Source organism: Linepithema humile, chromosome 7 (assembly GCF_040581485.1).
Source record: "Linepithema humile isolate Giens D197 chromosome 7, Lhum_UNIL_v1.0, whole genome shotgun sequence".
NCBI lineage: Eukaryota > Metazoa > Arthropoda > Insecta > Hymenoptera > Formicidae > Linepithema > Linepithema humile.
In genome coordinates, this window is record NC_090134.1 from 4,731,333 (window position 1) to 4,750,191 (window position 18,859).

Below are 18,859 nucleotides of genomic sequence, written 5' to 3' on the forward strand. Positions count from 1 at the left end.
GTAGAAGTGTCCCGTGTAGTTTTATACTGCTTAAAATAAAAAAGGACAGACTAATTTGACAATTATGTACATATGATCTTCACAAGTCCTCTTTACAATTTTTGCATTATCTTTTGCATATTCTATCAATCTATTTTATCTCGTCAGAATTTTTAGAGTGGATAAAATAAAAAAAGTGTGATGAGAATACAATTTCGTAAAGAATATTATATGTAGATTAAAATATCCGAACTGTACAAGAGGGTGTCGAGTAACATGAGCTTTTTGCCCCGCCGATATGGTTGAAAAGTTGTAGCTTCATGGTAACTTATAATGAGATCCGCACGTATCAAATTGCACTTAAACTCGTTTAAACCTTTCACTACTTTTCAAGAGTTGCTGTGAGAAATTTATCCGGCACTCGTTTAAAAGAAACTTTCAGTTTTCAAATGTTTCAGGCTTCAAAGTTAATCTAATTCAGAAATTAGAAGATAGTTTTGGATCTGAGCATATTTGATTTATTATAAAATCTTATAATAAAGGACCTTTTTTTTGCACTATTGGTTCGTTGTTTTAAATTCGAAAGGTAAATAATAGCGTAGAATAATAACATCGTTGTAAATTTTACGTCTGAATATTGATATATCTGCGGCGGATAATAGTTCTTCGTTTCGATACAGAAAGGAAGGAAGAATTGGAAGAAAGCAAAATTTATTTTACGACGTGCTACCATCAAACAGAGATCGATTTACTTGCACAAAAGAGTGGAAGATTTACGTTTCCATACATTTTCGCCAGACACACACGGAATGAAAAGGATACGCGTTTCTTTAAAGCAGTCTCAGAAAAAATAACCTATCGATTAGCGACATTTTGCACAAACTAATATTTATACATACTTTCGACGCGTCAGAATGGAAGATTTTGTGACTCAGAAGCGAATGGATCATTGTTTTGCATTTACATGCAAAATATTTTGTCTGTTTTGTTTTAAAGTTAGAATAACATCACATGTTGTCGTTTCGCGTTATTGATATCGATATTGATATTTAAATAGATGTGCGCGTATCTACAACGTACAGAACCATATTTACTGCACTGTCTGGCACTCTTATGCGTATGTGCTATACGTGGATACGTAATATAGGAACTCCATTCCCGCGATTCCTTTGGCATTACACGAACGCCGTGCCGGGGATTCTCTTCCTTCGGGAAAACTCTGGGAATGCTTATTTTACGGCAGGGCGTCATAAAGACACGATCCACCAATGAGCATAAAACTCTCGACCTCGGCGTCGTAACCCGCCTGACAATAAATACAGATGGAGCGAAAGCAACATCCTATCGTTCGCTTCTTTCGGCCAGCAGAGACTTTCGCAATCGTAATTCGCGAACTTCGTCACCGCCCGCACATCACTGGAATTTCTCTTTGTTCGTTTGCATTTGCTTTATTTCGATTATCGTATCCTTTCGTGAAATCGCGAGGACATTTAAGAAGAAAGTGTCGTTATCGAAGTCGTGATTTTACAACAGTATGTGATTTTGTAGCTTTTTTCGACTATCTCGACTATATTAGTTTTCATTGCTTACAACAATGCTGAAATTATGCTAATAAGCTTTGCATTAATTATTATAATAGCTATGTATCAGCTATGTATCAGCTATGTATTATTATAATAGCTATGTAAACAGAATAATAACAGAAGGGTACAAATTTAGGCATATAAAATAAATTATTCTTAAGCTGCCTCTCCCTCTCCCTTTCTCTCTCTCTCTCTCTCTCTCTCTCTCTCTCTCTCTCTCTCAAGGTATCATGTTCAGAAATTTATTGTTATAGGGTAATCCAATGTCTATTGCCTGTTTCCTTTACTATTTCTTCTTTAGTGAATGGTGGCTATAATTTACCGAGAATGTGCACTCTTGTGCTCTTTCCCAAATAGATCACAAAATATTTATTCTTCTACAGAAACTTTTCATGATTGATATATTTTATTCCATCATAAACTTAAAAACGAAATTATTTTGAGCCACATTTACTTATCGTAAAATCTCATGTAAACTTAGAGAGCAAGGTCTAAAAAAAAGATGCACATCATTAAGTTAGATGCAAAAGAGATACAAGCTTGGATAATATTTCTCGATCCAAGAAGAAAAAAAGTCTTCCTGTGTTTCTCTAGTGTTCTATAAGTTATTACTTATGTCCGTTTGATCTCTTCCAGATTTTCCCTTCGAATCTCTCGGTGCGGGAATAGAAAGATTAAACATCAGCGGCGAGGAGAAATCCCAGCCGCAAGCTGGTGCTCATAATGACAGCAGCATGATCCGATTATCCGATTTATGTGTAGTTAAGTTCGCAGTGGACTAATTTGACGTTGACTAATCCGATATTTCGATTAATGTCTTAAGATATAGTCTCGAACGACTTGTAAGAGAGTTAAAATTATATAAAATTAATTCTGAACGCAATATACGTTACTGAATATAATAAAATAATAATGATTGTGGTCGGAATAAAATACATATAAAACGATTATTTGCTAGAAGATAGCGTTAAATTATATGGGCGTGAATCGATAGGAGGTTGCGACGCAGTTGCAGTCTTTTCGCTAAGAAATGCATTACGGAGAATAAAAGTCGTAAAAGGGGCGGAGAGTCATTTCCGCGGAAATGTTCTCGCCTCGCGCAGGTAATGTTTAATCCGTAAGGTAATATAGATACATTCTGCGGTGGAATTCCTTCTTGCATGGTGAACGCAGTGGAATTGGCCCATTCCGGCGTTTAATGCCGCTTTATACTGTTAGAAATTTTAGTCAGATGCTCTTAAAAATGCATTCAACGTTGCTGCCACCGGTGTGCAACACACATAACAAGGTTTAATGCGCGATATTTAGCGAGTTCATACACGACGTTACAAAATGAATTCGTTAAACTTGCAGGAAACAATTTTTAAAGATTACTGAGGGATTAATACCGCGCGCGGGTGGATGAGAGAATATAGCGGCGGTGTTTCAAGTTATTACATATTTCGCATAAAACAATAGCTATTCTCTCGGCTAGAAAGAGAAAATTAGGCATTGGACTACATTTTATATCTTCTTCATTTTTATAAAAGAATTCTATTATCTTGATACTGTGCGACAAATTATTATATACTTCAAGATAAATTTGTTCTTCGTTATAACTTGCTTTCTGGATTGCTTCAATACACTTCATTAAAAGCAAATTAAATGCTCGCTTCTGGAAGTAAGAATAAAAAAAGAGATTTATGACATACAGCTCATTCTTTTTATTGAAAGCTCTCTTCAATATTGGAAAGATATCAAATCAAGCAAGCAAGTATTTGAAGATGGCTCGGGTGTGGCGAGATTTAATGAACTGAAATAGAAGTTTCTTTGAACGCACAAAGAAACGTCGTCGTTAACGAATGCAATGCTATAAAATCGAACTTTGCTTCTGAACTATAAATGTAAAATATAACTTTTATGTTTTGTCTCCAGTTTCGATTTTGCGTTCAAATAAACTTGTTCGTCAAACAACTTGATCGCAAACGTAGTTTGTTATTGCCTTGAGGAATTTTCTGCGGAGAAATAATAAAAAGCATTTGGTTGGCATTTGCGAAGCATTCATGTATAAATTTGTGTAATTTTTTTATCAGTATTTCTCGCATTCCACATTTGACTTAGTTGACTCTTAGTTTTCAGTAGTGCCGAATTGTAGTCCCTCCACGGACGTTTGTTACCAGCACGTGAAAATTTAATCAGAACTGCGACGAACGTAGCACTAATTACTCTATTCTCGGTTAATTATTCCGAGCTGTGTAATCCAGATTACTCCCGGAGATATCGCTAATTTCGACTTCGGTAAACCATGCTTGCGCACGCCGTGGTTGCAACTTTAATGTGAAAAATCTAGCTGTGTAATCTGATTTAATAAATAAGTAAAAATATAGGACAATGCACTAGAAGCACTTATATTTACAAATTTTATGTGATGTAGAATAAATTCTCTAAATTTTTTGTCGCTTTTTTACTATTTTATCCGCATTATTGCAGAAAAAAAATTTGCGTAGGATTATCTTTCCGTGGTTCCATAGTTCCATAGTTTATTGAAAATATCAATATATTTTTCAGCACTCTTCTAAAACTAGAGCAAAATATGCATTGAATTTATGGTTTATATATGCACCAATTTAAACACACAAAAATTTGCAAATGATATTTTTATTACTTGCAAAATGTTTCTTGATTTATAGAGACATATAAAATTCGTATTTTCAACTACAACAAATGCAAAAAGCATATCTGGATTATGTTACGACTTAAAACTCATAACACATTGTGCCGTAGCGAAGATAAACGTTGCCATTTCTGTGCTGACGAATATGTGCATTTGTACCACAGCCAGTAACAACTCTTCCGTACTGCAAAAATATTTAGTTAGCGTTGACAAACAGGCGGTGAAACGAGTGCAACGATATGCGAAGGTCCATATTTGTACAGTCTTGGTCAAAAATCTAGTATATTTTTAAAAAATTGTAAGATATTAAATTAAGTAGTATTAAAAATGAAAGTATACAATGGACTATTGCATATATAAACTTTTATGCTAAATTATCACAAATAATGAAGTATTCTTAAAATCGGCAGCTTCTTCCAATTTCTAAAATTAAAAAATCAGAAAATTAAATATTTAAAAGCTTAATGGATTCTTACATTAAACATTTAATAAAACTTAATAATCACAATATGATCAACAATATATACATATTTCAAATATTTATTATTGGTTTTCAGTTTTGTTTCAATATTGAAAACTAATTCTAACTAGTTTGCTTTATCACAATTTATTGGAAATGTTTTATACTTTTGAACAAGACTGTGTTTGAGTAAATGCCTGACCAAAAAATTGTTATATCCACACTGTAAAGCACCGTTTCCCGTTGCGTATCGAAACTTTTCGTCGTTATGCACGCTCAATGTCGCTGCGGCGATAAATTGTGCCACAACTGCGCCGCAAAGGCACAGCGAATCGCGTAACTCACGCGCCATTTCTCCGCGACGACGATTCGACCAGCGACACACCACACAGTCAAATCTAGTTCATGAATAGTTTTATATTTGCTATGAATAAATTCATGAAGAAGGACCGCGCGCGCGTTTATAAACGGGAAAGCGTCAGGAAATCAAAATCCTATCGGCTTTGTTTGCCTCGAGCGATATATTGCATCTTCACTTTAAAAATTTTACATTTTGACGTGATGCAACGACTGCTGTAACTCATATGTGCTGTAGCTTGCCGGGATGTATATACTTGGGATGTAAGGTATAAGTGCTTGTGGTTATAGTGCGGTGAATTACATTATTAAGCATTTCGTATGTGTGGTTTCCCAACGAATCGCTTCATTTGCTTTCATAATTCATGTCAACTCGTCTCGTTTCGCCGCAAAGTTTGTCAGAAAAATCGAAGTAAAATTTGTGCAAATTATTTTATTACATTGCTATTAATTGTAGGATTTTTCAGTTTCTCTAGAAAAAAAATCAATTTTGTTACAACGATTCGACACAATCTCATCAACAATACGATAAAAAGTTTTAATGATATAATTAGCATAGCGTTATTATATAATGCTAGCCAAAAAAAAAAGATTGATTTAATTCAAATAATATTACGAAAGAATCACTTTTTATTAAAAAATAGAAAGCTCTAAAATGTTTGCTTAACATTTATGAAAATATATCTATTTGAAATAATATACCTGCATATAATATGGAATAAATTATGGAAAAATTGAAACAAAATATTTATTTGTTTTGCTTGTACATTATGACACAGATATCAAAGAAAAATATTAGTTTATATATGCGAAATAAATAATAAAACATTCATAATGAATATTGTGTTAGAATGACGCGGAAAATACGGTAACATAATTCACGCTTGAGGTATTCACTGCGAATTATCGGATATTATGATATTTTATTTCGCTTGTAATTACTTGGCTTTATATGTGGAATTGCTGCTTATGCGGCGAGATGAAAACGTGTAAAGTATAGAAAAAGTGAAAAAAAAAATGGCAACATAAAGCTACGGAGCTACCACGAGCGAGCATTTCCAGCGGCGGGAAAAAATCATACTTCTTAATTACGAGATAGAATAAATTTCACAGGTAACTTTCGAATCGTTTAAGCTTAATTATGAAATATGGCGAAACGAACACTAGGTCTGCGCTCTGTATTAAGGATCTAAGACTTGGGCGAGCAAAAAATCAAATAGTAAAATAAATTCATTAGGAAACGTAATTGCACCAAAATACATGCTCTTTAATTATTGCTTAATTAATGGATGCTTGCTTAATGATTGTTATTAAATAAACAATAACAGTTTTAAAGAACATAAAATGTACAACTAACAATAACAGAAAAATAAACTGCTAATATCTTCTATCGATTTTCTGCTGCTCAAAGTTAACTTACCTCGAATAATGGCTGAAAGTTTTACAATACACTTTTCAAATTAGGTGGAAAAAATGTATATACAAGTGATTTACTTTAAAAGTACTATATTTATAATCCGTCTCATGTATCTTCTTGATAGTCGCATTGTAGAGATACTTTATATACAAATGTGTACACTCTGTACATTCCCTTCTATACGTTAAACGTTAACACGTTGTCTGTACACAAACGGAGATTTCGAGTGCTCGATAATTTTTGACTCGTTTCACAACTGCGATGAATATAATCCTCGCAATCATAGTTATATGCGCACAACTTTCACACGCTTGTGATCGGTATTTAATTGACTAATTTAATTAGCAATGGTCGTGAGTACAACTGTGGTCTGCGCACGCACGGTCGTATTTTCCGCTTTTTTTTTTTTTTATTTTTTTATTGTATTCTGCTGTGTGACGTTGCCAGCCATTAGTGCAGAAATGGCTCCAAGGGACACATGAAAACAAATCACACTCGTCAACGAAGTATACATTGTCGCTAATACTGCTGCGTCGGATATGTACGGCTATACATATATACAAGTCACTCGTGTTTCCTTGTAACGAACTCGAGTCTATCGATGGCGACCAAAAGAGATTTGTCGAATTTTGTCGTAACACACAAATATATGCAATTGTTTCTATATATTTTTTACTAACAATAATGTAATAACATTAATAACAATAACGACATACATATATTATTTTCTAAATCAAAGATTGTAGGTTTCTATAAACATTCTTAAAAGCTTAACATTTAAAAAAATGAGTATTGAATTAGAGTCACAGAAAACTATTAGTCCACTTTAAATTTTTGGTTAAAGCTATAATTAGAGATAATTAAAAGTTAAATAAAAAATTGTCTGACAAATAGACACAACAAGGCATCTCCAATAGATGAGTATGTAACTATCGACTTATTGAGTGAAATAATAAATTATATTTTTCTAAATTTTAAAAAAATTGTGAAATTATCAAATGTAGATTCTAACTATTTTATCGCGACAAATTTTAAATATCATGTCAAATACACATGTCAAAATAATTATGCACTATATACATAATGGCATATAAATTACGTATAACTTATTATTATTGGTTTATATCACTATTTTGATCAACTAAATTGCAAATTAGTAAACAGAGCATATATTAGCATATAATATTGTTAACATTTAGAACGGATTAGTCATGCGAAAGAAGAATAACACATAATCTTGATGGAAAACCGCTTGGCAATGTAGTGGTTTGCAAATAGACATTACAAAGGACGAGGCAGCGGAAACTATGCAGCCGTCGTGTGCATACTCGTGCGATTATCAAACCGTGTGTGATTTCAGACATCCCCTTCGGCATTCGTAAAATAAACGTAACGCTGCCGTTTGTTTGATAATTCTGCCGAATATATTTACATCCTGCACGTCGACGATGGAAATAAATATCGCATTCGTTGTGAAGCACGAACAGCTGCATATGAGTCGATCGGAAATGCAGATTTGGCACGATCGGGCGATGCGTTCATGCGTGCATGTATATGCGTGTGTGCATTACGAACTATAAATGCATTTCTTGAACTATCTGTTGACCGAGCGCACGCAGACTCGCATGTTTTCGCAGGAATCATCACGTGGAAAAATATTTTGTCTAATCGTCCTCGTGTACGCGCCAATACATCACGATCTTCCCTCAACTTCCCCCGATCGATGCCTCTCGCGCGAGGTATCGTTGAACAATACCGAAGATTAAGACTTGTACTTGCATTTCTATCTAGTGTCGTAACTCAATCGACATTTTTAAGATTAAAAATGGGGTGTAAACACGCATCCAAAATCGTTAGATTCATAGAACATCGCATTTTTACTCTTACGTTAATCTTGATCTGATTTAGTTTTGCTGATTTTAGGAAAAATTTATGGAAATGTCTTTCAGCACGTTGCGCGCAGCGTTGTTAAAGAAGAAGTATTGTTTCGCGAAGCATATAGTGAGATTACGTGACTGGAATACAACGAGTCGGAGAAATACAGTGTTTTATGAATCCAATGGTTTTACCAAGTATTTGCTCCGGATTTCTTTCCCGAACTTGCGCCGACATCGATTCACGAGGTGAGGATCTCAAATCGATCGAAATAATTAGTCGCCTCCGACGATTCGTACGGAGGAAACCCCGCGGGCTACTTTACTCGCATCTTTTCCTGCGGCAAAGTGGGAAAGACTGCAGACCATCGTGGAAGTTTGTTTTCCTCTTCGGCTGACGGGTGATTAATAGCTCTCGGTTCCCGCCTCTGTTTCCAGGGCGGTGCTACGTGTTGGATCGAATGAAGTTCCGTTCCCGATATGTTACGTCTCATTAAGCCCGCGAGATTTCACAAAAATTGATCGGCAGTATCGATAAAGCGTGCATTGTCCCGCATTATATGCTGCGAGAAAGTTATTCAAACGATCAAAAGAAAGCGATAAAGTTGCACCAGCAGGGGTTACTCTGCACTGTAATAAAAATAAGAGTAACAATAGTCTGGAAAATTAATGAGATTTTAATTTAAAATGGGAAAAACGTCCAAAACGTGTCGCTTCACTTTTTAAACTGTAAATTCTTTTTGATGGTCTGCAATATTAATCTCACCGGCGCAATCTCATTCCGCATTGCAAGCTTTAGATGAATATCAAATATACCGAAGTCGTCGCGGTGTCGTGCTAAAAGAAAATGTGCATGAGAAAATATTAAAACATATTAAGGTAAATAAATACTAACGTATTTGAAACTCAAGGAGTGCAAGTTCAACAGCGAAAGTATCTTTCCATCTTTTTCCGGAATCGACGGTGCGTCTCTTCCTCTCCTCTTTTTTTCCATCGTGTATCACGAATGTTTCAAGCTACTCGATTTAATCGCTCTTAAGTACTAGCCCGAAGATTAAGCTACGATCCGGCTCTTTTTTTCGCTCCATTTTCACATCTCGTCCGTCTCGCAGATAACGCGAAAGGCAGTGATTGTCGTTCGCGATATTTACGTGGCGAAATGCATGATTTTCGCGAGCGGTTTCCGTTACAAATTTGTGATATCACCAAGAGACTGTCTTACTTATATGGACCACTCAATGGTTGCAACACTATGTTTTTCTTTTATTTTTATCTCCTTTGCTAGGAAACGGGTGTTTCGACTGTGAAGTTTTGAACGTGTACAGTCGTCACTTTGGATCGCACTAAGTTAGGTACCGCAGCTATGTACATGATTGATACACTCTCCTATCGCCTTAGCGACGACACGGCTAACGTCGAGCCCGCGCTCGAAAGAGTTCACGTTGTTCCTCGGGAAAACGGCGATTCGCACATAGACTCGAAGCGTGTGCGCATTATTGTACAGAAATGTCGACACGAAGTCGCCCGTGCTGCGAAGCAAACTGTAAAACAAACACTAGAAAGGTATAGAGGCTCCGATCTCTTGATCGAACGATCTCTCCGTCATATCGATCGACCTGACGACGCATCGAAGAATGCCGAGAGACGATCTGACGCCATCTAGGGAACTCTGAGTACCGACCGTTCTCCTCGAGGGCCCTCCAAATCTCCTCGCGGCTCGATTAGGCCAAGTGCGATACATTGGATCCATGTTGCATCGCTCAAAGGCACTCCAGGTGATCGAGGATTGCCGCGGCGGCAGGTGTGTATGCGAGAGACACCCGCAATGTTGCCAGGAAAGAGATGGAGTTCTGCACCTGAATATGGGAACCCTAAAGCCCTCCGGCGGTTGCAGAATCGGCAAATCGTGCAGTTTCAAGGCTGCTTTCGCTCGCCGCGGTCCCGAAATCGGCGAATCGCCTGCAGTCGTGCAGCCAACGCGACTTATCGAGTGCAAAGTGGAAGGACCGTCAATCCGAGACTTTGCATTAACGTTGTTCGAATTTGATAAATCAACGACTGTTGCCGATTCTTTCACTCTAGTTGATTCCTTCGCAGATTCTTTGACATATCTCTCGCCAATCTGGCCGATTCTCGACGATTCACAGGAATCATCGGCCACGGGCAAATTCTCGTTCGATTTCTTGCGATCGAACGCGTCGCGACACGTGGATCAGGAGGAGGAGTTCGCTTCCACAGTGGAACTCGTTGAGGCGTCGTCGTCGAGGGAGCTCTGCGTGGCGACGGTCACTTTATTAACACTGTCGCTACGAGTCGCCGCCGAATAAAATTGACGGGGATGGCGTCTCTTGTAGGGCTCCCAATCCCCAGGACCCCGGCGTCAGTGTGTCGCGATTACATCCGGGGCGCTCTTCGTGCTCTCTATGCTGAATGGCCGCCTTTGATCCACCTCGATCACCGCTTCCGCCCGGTACCTCGGATCCGGCTGAGGCTGTCGTTTGGTAGGTGTGTTACCGGACGAGTGTTGCGACGTGCTGGATGTGGTGTTACTGGAAGCGTGACCGGATCCATACATGGAACTGCCATACCTCTCGCCGGAACCGCCGGTAGTTTGTCGCGTGAACTTAGGCGATTGTCGATAAACATTGTTAGGCTCCCTGCTGGGTTTAGGGCTCTGGAACCTCTGATAGGACGGGTAATCTAATTGCTCTGGATATTGAGCAGACTGCGGCAGTGGATAGCTGGACTCGTGCGTGGACCAGCCGGGTGGCGCCGGTATAGGATTGTGCTTCGGGCAGATGCCCATACTGCCGTCCCGTCCGCGGGACGCTGGACTGCAGCCGGAGCACTGAGAGGCGCTCTGCTGCGAACTCTGTTGCGACGATTGCAGGGTCGGCTGCGAGGATTGGGCACTCTGGTGCGATCGCTGCGGACTCAGTTGATGATGATGATGATGGTGATGGTGATGGTGATGATTGGTCCCGTTCTGAGAGCTTGGTGGGCGTATGCCGAAGGTCGTGAAGCCCAGCGGCGTGACCGCGTCCGGTATCCGCGGTTCGAAAAGGCTCTCTCTGGTCTGGCAGCAATTGTCGCGCATCTCCGGCTCCTCGCTAGATTCTTGCAGGCGTTCCTGCGTAGCGTTACTCACATTATTGCTCTGGTGGATGTCGGTGATGTCGCTCGTATTGTACGTCATTTCGAGGACGAGATCTTTGGTGTACTCCTGCGGTATTAGAGTGGTGGGTGGTATAAGTTCCTTGCTAGGTAAAACTTCCAAGCTGGGCGACTCGCTGCCGCGATCGCGCAAGTCCGTTCTGGAAGTCGAGATGGGGCACGGCGTCGACTTTCGACCTAGTTCATCCAAGCGATTCTCTCTAGATTGCCTTATGTGCTCCTGCGGGAATACGAAGGAACAAGATGTGTAGTAATAGAGACGAAAAGTTTATTAATCTGTACCGCAGTCCGATATTATTTTTTGTTTACTCTCAAATACTTTAAATTAGATTTTTTAAATGCAGTAGGTATAAAATGAGAGTTGCACGGCTTATTTTATTTCAGTTTTATTTCAGCTTTATTCGCGTTAATTGCATAAATAAGAAATAATCATTTGCGCCGTGAAACTGACGAATAGCACACAAAAATAGATTATAACTTTGTTGAACTTAAACTCCTGCATTTCTGGCTATTTTTTTCGTTCTATGTGTATTTCTGCGTCGCTTGAAAAATGCCACAGTTTCTATAGCTGCAGAAAATTATTTCAATTATAAATAAATTGAGTTACTTATGAAAAAATACGCAAATGGTATACCAGGATATACCAGGTAACCAAAAATTTATTTTTATAACTTTTATTTTGATAACTAATTCATAAAAAACTAACAAGTAGATTTATATAATAAAATATGAACGATTTATTTTTGATAGCGTATTTAATATGATATAATATTTAAAAGAGAATAAACTTGTATTAATAGACTTACTTTGCAATTTAATCGAAGTATTTCGTTTGATTTGCATGTAATTGTTGCTAAAATGAGCTAAATTAACTTGAAAAATAAAGCAGAATATGCATTTAATTATAATTAATTTAACTATAATTTAAATATAATCATAAATTACTAATAAACTGGATTTATGTTGATGAAAATTTGATAACAAAACAGTTAATAATATTTTATATATAATATAAATGTGGCATATAACAAGTGCCGCAACATTTACATTGTAATAACGAAACAGAATTTTGGACGCAAAATTTGCTTCCCTCAACGTTTATATTAGCATGATCGTTTGAGGAAATGTTATTATTATCATTACATACAGCTGAAATATTACTGCATTTTGCGGCAACGTAATAAAACAAATGACAGTATTTAGTAGCAAATTGTAAAATAAACAGTTCGTTTTTGTCACTGTAAAAATTCGGAATATTAGATTTTAAACGCTTAAATAAATGAGAACGATAATATGTTACAGTCCTCGGAAAAGTCGATGCAGAATTGTCGCGCTTATTTGTGCAAACTTGGAAACGCCGGAATAAATACTTCCGCCGTTTCTCGGATTTTAATGACGGGCAATAAAAACGCCGAAGCAATGTCACGTCACGGAGGATCTATAAATTGTGCGGGCTCACTGAAATATTGTGCGATCATAAAAAGAAAAGCTCTTGCCGTTGTAAGAGAGCGTACGGTCGATTTAATAAAGTTTACAACCAAGTTTTTAGCGTAACTAACGATTCTATATATGTAAATAATACGAGATAAGTATTTAGGAAGAGAATTGTCCATGGAATGATTCGTATAAAATATCTTTCGAAATCTTTGGTAACAGGAAACCCGAGCGTATTTCCGTAAAAACCGCGTTTCCCTCGTGTAGAGACTAAAGACACAAAAGAGAACGCGAGTCATTGATGCGAAAATAAAATTCACTCACCTGGATAATGCGATGATCGCGGATGAGTTTCCGGACGCAATTGAAGACGAAGGCGAAGCTCATGCCAAACATAATTAGGGAGAAAACGACGAGAATTATGACGATATGCTGCGAATCGATCAACCGTGACTTCTTCTTCTGTAAATAAGGAAATTGAGCCTGTCTTCAGTATCTCTGATCGTTGCTTACTTACAAATAATATCACGTTACTTTATTATTATTGCTAAACAAATTGGAATTATATGAAATGCAAATATTTAAAAAAGTTTCGAATCATGATAAATTATTTGATTTTAAATTTCTTAGAAATTATATTACATCTCAATGTATATTCTTTCTATAGGTACACTTTCTACACACTTTTCCAAAATGGATAAATATTAATTAGAAAAACAGTTTTTTGATTTTGATTTCTTTCTGATGCTGCATCAGACTGCATGCTACAGATAACAGACTATAAGTATTTATGACACATGCGCGCAACAATTTGAATAGCTATAAACATTCTGAAATTTATTAGTATGATTGCATCCATAAAGAATGTATTATGTAAATAGGTCGGATTTCAGAAGACACGGGACAACAAATTAGTTAACCTTTCGTTCTGATTAGAGCTTTTCTCCGCGGCATAGACGCAAACTCCTCCCGACAATAATGTCTCGAAATTTGCACAGATTCGGTGCACTCTGCACATCGTAATACGATGAGCACTCTCTTGTCACCGACGCTCTACCCCGTTTCTAACATTTACCGGCTACGGAGGCGTCACGTTAAATGTCTTCGAGAAATTTCAGGAGAGCGTTACACATTACGCAGGAAGGATTCAAGCACCGGGGAGGAACTTGCGAAACATCGCGGCGCATAGAACGTACAAAGCAAGTAGGATCGACGCGATCCATCTTCGTCCCTGTCTCTTCGCTCCCGTCTCTCGCGTGCCTCCTTTGTCTCCTAGAATGGTGACGCCGCCGCGGATTTTGCCTGTTTGCTCCTCGTTTACTTAAGTGGTTGCAACTTGAATATCAAGTGTAAAAGTAACTCATAATGCTACTTTATATATTTGTCATAATTTAAGTACAAATTACTTGATACTAAACATATTTGCGATGATATGTCTTGACGAGTAACATGTGGTTAATAATAATTTTCTTAACAAGAACTTTTTTATAAAATAATCTATAATTTCCCTAAAAGAACCACCTCTTACTGTAATGTAAAATTAACAATAATACAATATGCATTTTCTTAAAATTAATCATGTTTCTATTCGGATTTTTAGTTCATTTTTTATACAACGCTTATCTACATCGTTTCATTTCCAATACTTTCCAAATTTATGTTTCACGCGTTTAACCGATTACTCGCGTTTCACGAGAACCGAATACGTTTCTTCGGGGAATTAAAATAACTTCGCCAACCACTTGAGAACTTTGGCTTACTATAGCACAAATTTTCATACTTATGTAAATAGTACGGTAGTTAAATCATCAAACACCGTGGAGATCGTGAATAAGCTTTTAGTTAAGTATAAGATGGATTAAGATCGTGAAGTTGGTAATTACTTGCAAGATATCATGTGAATTCATTCGAAAGAAGACATTCTACTCTTTTTTTATAGCGTATTTCCGAATTTTTTATGCTGATTAAATTAAATAAAACGGTTTTTTGCTTACTTTAGTTAGGGATTGAATACTTTTATTAATTTTATTATTCCATTAAAAACATATTTTTCAATTGTTCGACAATTATATAAAAATGTCACAGGTGATGCGAGCTTTCCATTATGACAAGTAATCTGTCAGTAATCTCATATTGCTGAAAGCAAGTGACCGGGGAAACTTTGTGTGCGGAAAGTCCTGCGGCGTGCGATACAATGTATGCAAGTCATGTCGTATATTCAATGCTTACACAGTGATAACTAATTTCAACGGACCAGTCTAGTGCGACACCAGCGTAGAATAACGTTTGCCAACATTATTGCTACTCGCGGATCTAGCTGGAATGCACCGTTAAACTATGGAGTAATTTATATCGACGTCACATATTGTCCACGTTCGCTCGTGTTCGCCTACACGGTAGCTCGAAGAGACATTGCTCCCTTTTCTTCCGTCTCTGCGTATATTTCTCCGCGTCCCAGTGGTCGCGCTATAATTTCCCAGCGTTTATCTTTCGTGCACCACCCAAGTTGAAGTAGTGTTTCGGTAATGAAAACATGTCCATTCGCCTCCAAAATGTTTAATGCAACGGAGAATCAGTTTATATCAACATAAAAGATTGCAATAAGTATTTTCGAAATTGATCGCTTATATTGAACATTATTCCAAATATATTTTCTCATATACATTCATATACGCGTGTAAAAACTTTATTAAATTAATGGCAAATATATTTCGTAAATAATTCGTAACAATTGTATAATTATCAAAAAAATTGAATAATAAAAAAAAATCAAAGTGGAACTAACAATAAGCGGAATAATACAGTACGATCTGTCGCAAATCTCTAAAACGAATACGTGATCAAAAGGATAACTGTATCGCTGTGTAATACGATTGTGTTCTGTGGCGCTTAGCGTATTCTACGCACATCCATCGATCGCACACTTTTATTAGTGAAAAAAAATTTTTGTCGACTGGATGTTACACTCGAAAAAATGATCTTGCAATAATAGCTAAAATTTTCTAGGTGTAAAAAATTAACTAAAACAGATAAATGATTAGCAACTGTTGTGATATTGCATATGTAATTACTTAATCAGTTTAGATGACAGAAACAGAATATATATCTGTATTGTTTGTGAACTTTAAAAAGAAAGTTTCTCTAAAGCGCCTATCTATATAAGATCAATCACGTGTTAGATCATGCAATGAATAACATTTAGCAATGGTACCTAAATTTTTCAGAAGCTATTGCTAGAACATTACTGCTATAAATTCTATATGTGACAAACAATGTTTTTACAGATACGAAAAATAGCGATACATTCTTGTTGCGATATCTAGAAATCTAACTACATCAGCGAAATATTTTTTTGACGCGAGAAACGCGAGAAACGCGCCGACAAATCGGCCGACGATGAGAGAAAGCAACGTGACGAGCCAGAACCGCAAATCGTCCCCAAGGGAATCCGGCGCGCAGCAATTACGGGGATCATGCGAATATTAAGTCTCCTTTCCGCGGCATATGCCGGAGTACGCTATTATTACGCGCATCTCGACGGCAGGAGTTTTAGGCGTTATTCCTAAGTCGCTTTCATATTTCTTTTTCTGTCTCTTGAGAGAAGAGGTAAGCTGCGGAGCCACGACCGCCGTCCTGTATACGCGCATACGAATATGCAGTCGAGAGAAGAGAATGAGAAGAGGGATTGCACAAGTGGATGCTTCCTTCTGCTTCCGCGAGTCTGAGTAGTTTATTGTTATGCTCATACGCTCGGAATCATTGCACGTTTTCGCGAATGCATCTACACAGCGAGAAAGTCCGCTGTGGCGTGCAAGTTCTTTTCGTCGCTTGTACCAGCGAGAAATTGTGCGATAAATGACGTGGAGTAGGAATAGGATTAAAGGCTTTCTTTTTTATCATGTAATTGCGCGCGTGTTAAGATAATCGAGAAGAGATTGTCGAAATGTCCCTAAGTCTACAAAGCTTTTTGACCGATGAAAATGTCAACGTTCTAGATTGGAAAAATACGTGTAACATAATTAATTTAACTTATACTTGTTTTATTTTTCATTGCATATGTATATCCAGCATATCGTAGAAATCCCAATATTAATTTCAATGATAGATTTTTTGATGAAATTGGAATTTATTTTTAATAGAATTAAAAAGTAATTGATCGCGTGCGAGATTTTTATAATGTTAGTTACGATCCACGGTACGTTCCCCAAAAACATGTTATCTTTTATCTTTTACCTACCGCTTCGTTCTGTTTCATGATCGACATTGCCTATCGCATGAGTGCATAAAATGACTGTCCGGATTTATGGTGATTGGCGTCGATACACGATGTGAGTTCGAGCGCATCGAAATATGTTTCATTTTATCCCGCGATCTCCGCTCTCGCAAATTCACTAACATGATGCATCTTTTTGGCGGATGTCAATGTCTCGATTTTTCAAAGAATTCAGCTTGCATCACCATTCTAGAATGTCCCATCTCGTAAATTCCTTGTTGTGTATATTAATACAATGTGATCCAAGAATCTGCGTGAAGTGGTATATCGATTTGTTAGCGAACAGTGAACCTTTGCGTGTTTTCACGATGAAAATGTGTACTATTCCAGCAATAGAAATTCTTGACCATGTAGTCCGCGAACGACGTTACGCACAGTACGAACTATTGGAGAGATGAAGATACGGAAGCTATTCTAAATATTTCCGCTATTTACGATGCTATATTCGATGTCCGTATGATGCCAGCATTCACTCTGCACATTCCGGCCACAAGATGTTACATTAAATTATTAATATATATAAACTATCATAGATTTTACGAAAGATGTATGCGTAGATTTGTAATAATGTTTTTACAAAATTCTTGTGCGCGATAAAAGGGACCGTAAAAGTAATTCTTAACGTTAAATTTTAAAGCTGCTAAAAAACAATTGCAAAACGGTTTAAAACAATTCTAAATTTCCGCAATTTTATCACTTTACACTTTATTTTTCTAGTTTAGAAATTGCGAATTATAAAATAAGTTTAATAATACAATGGGAAATTGTCTAAAAATGGAAAAAAAATCGAAACAATATCCACTAAATTAATTGGAAAAAGAGATAAAGCATTGCAAAGTTTTGTAAAGTAATCCTTTGATAGAATAGTACTAAATTATCTCGTATAGCACGTCATATGATCTGAGTGTTGGAAACTGTGTCCAAATTAGATCTACCGTGTTTAAGTTGGTAGGAGCGTGCCATTCATTAAGGTATTTCACGGTAGCTCGGACACGTCGCCGCGACGCAACAATGTTTAATGTCAACAAGTATTGTACACTCACACGTCCGTGTGTCTCCACATCGGAAATTCGAAGTTCTACGTGATATCGACTGCTTGTTGGAGTCTATATAGACATAGTCTAACTAGGAATAGTGTCCCTGCGTCTGAAGGCAAATCCTGCGTCGAACACGCAGCTCTACTTCGTCCTTTGCGTCGTCGTCGCGTTTTATCGCACGACAAGCAGTTTCGGAAAACATATCTAGTAGAGTTACGCTCGATAAAATTTACGTTCTTTCATGCTCGTCGATTTCTACGCCAGCCCGTAACGGCATTTTTACGGGATTGGAAGTTTTCGCGTGCTGGCTCGCACTTCAATCGTAAGCAAACGTCTGTTTTATGCGTCCGTCATGTCAGAAAGCGAAACAAGTTAATATCAGCGATATTAATATTCGAGATTTAAAGCAGAGGCGTTTAATTAACGTCATTTAATCAACTCGACATGGTAAAACTTTTATACATACAATAACATTTTATGCGAAATGCAACTTGTCGCGTTACTTGTCTTCTTCGAACTTATCGTACTTCACTTTTTAACGATTGCTAACGAGAGAACATAAATCCGTCGACTAATAACACAAATCCGTCGAGATCGTCTGAATTTATTCGTCCCACC

The 18,859-nt window shown here is 37.3% G+C and overlaps 2 protein-coding genes across 3 annotated transcripts in view; one reads left to right on the plus strand and one right to left on the minus strand.

The window, feature by feature from the left end:
• The window catches only part of LOC105668376 (uncharacterized), a 189,104-nt gene that overhangs the window by 21,689 nt on the left and 148,556 nt on the right, over nt 1-18,859 (plus strand). The gene's annotated exons all lie outside the window — the stretch shown is intronic.
• Neto (Neuropilin and tolloid-like) overlaps nt 6,522-18,859 on the minus strand; it is a 112,117-nt gene continuing 99,779 nt past the window's right edge. For both annotated transcript variants that reach the window (XM_012360722.2, XM_067358973.1), the window contains 2 exons: nt 13,256-13,393; nt 6,522-11,717 (listed from right to left, as the gene is read on the minus strand). In XM_012360722.2, coding sequence (XP_012216145.1) covers nt 10,704-11,717; nt 13,256-13,393 — 1,152 coding nt within the window. In that variant the 3' untranslated portion in view covers nt 6,522-10,703. The remainder of the gene's footprint in view (nt 11,718-13,255; nt 13,394-18,859) is intronic.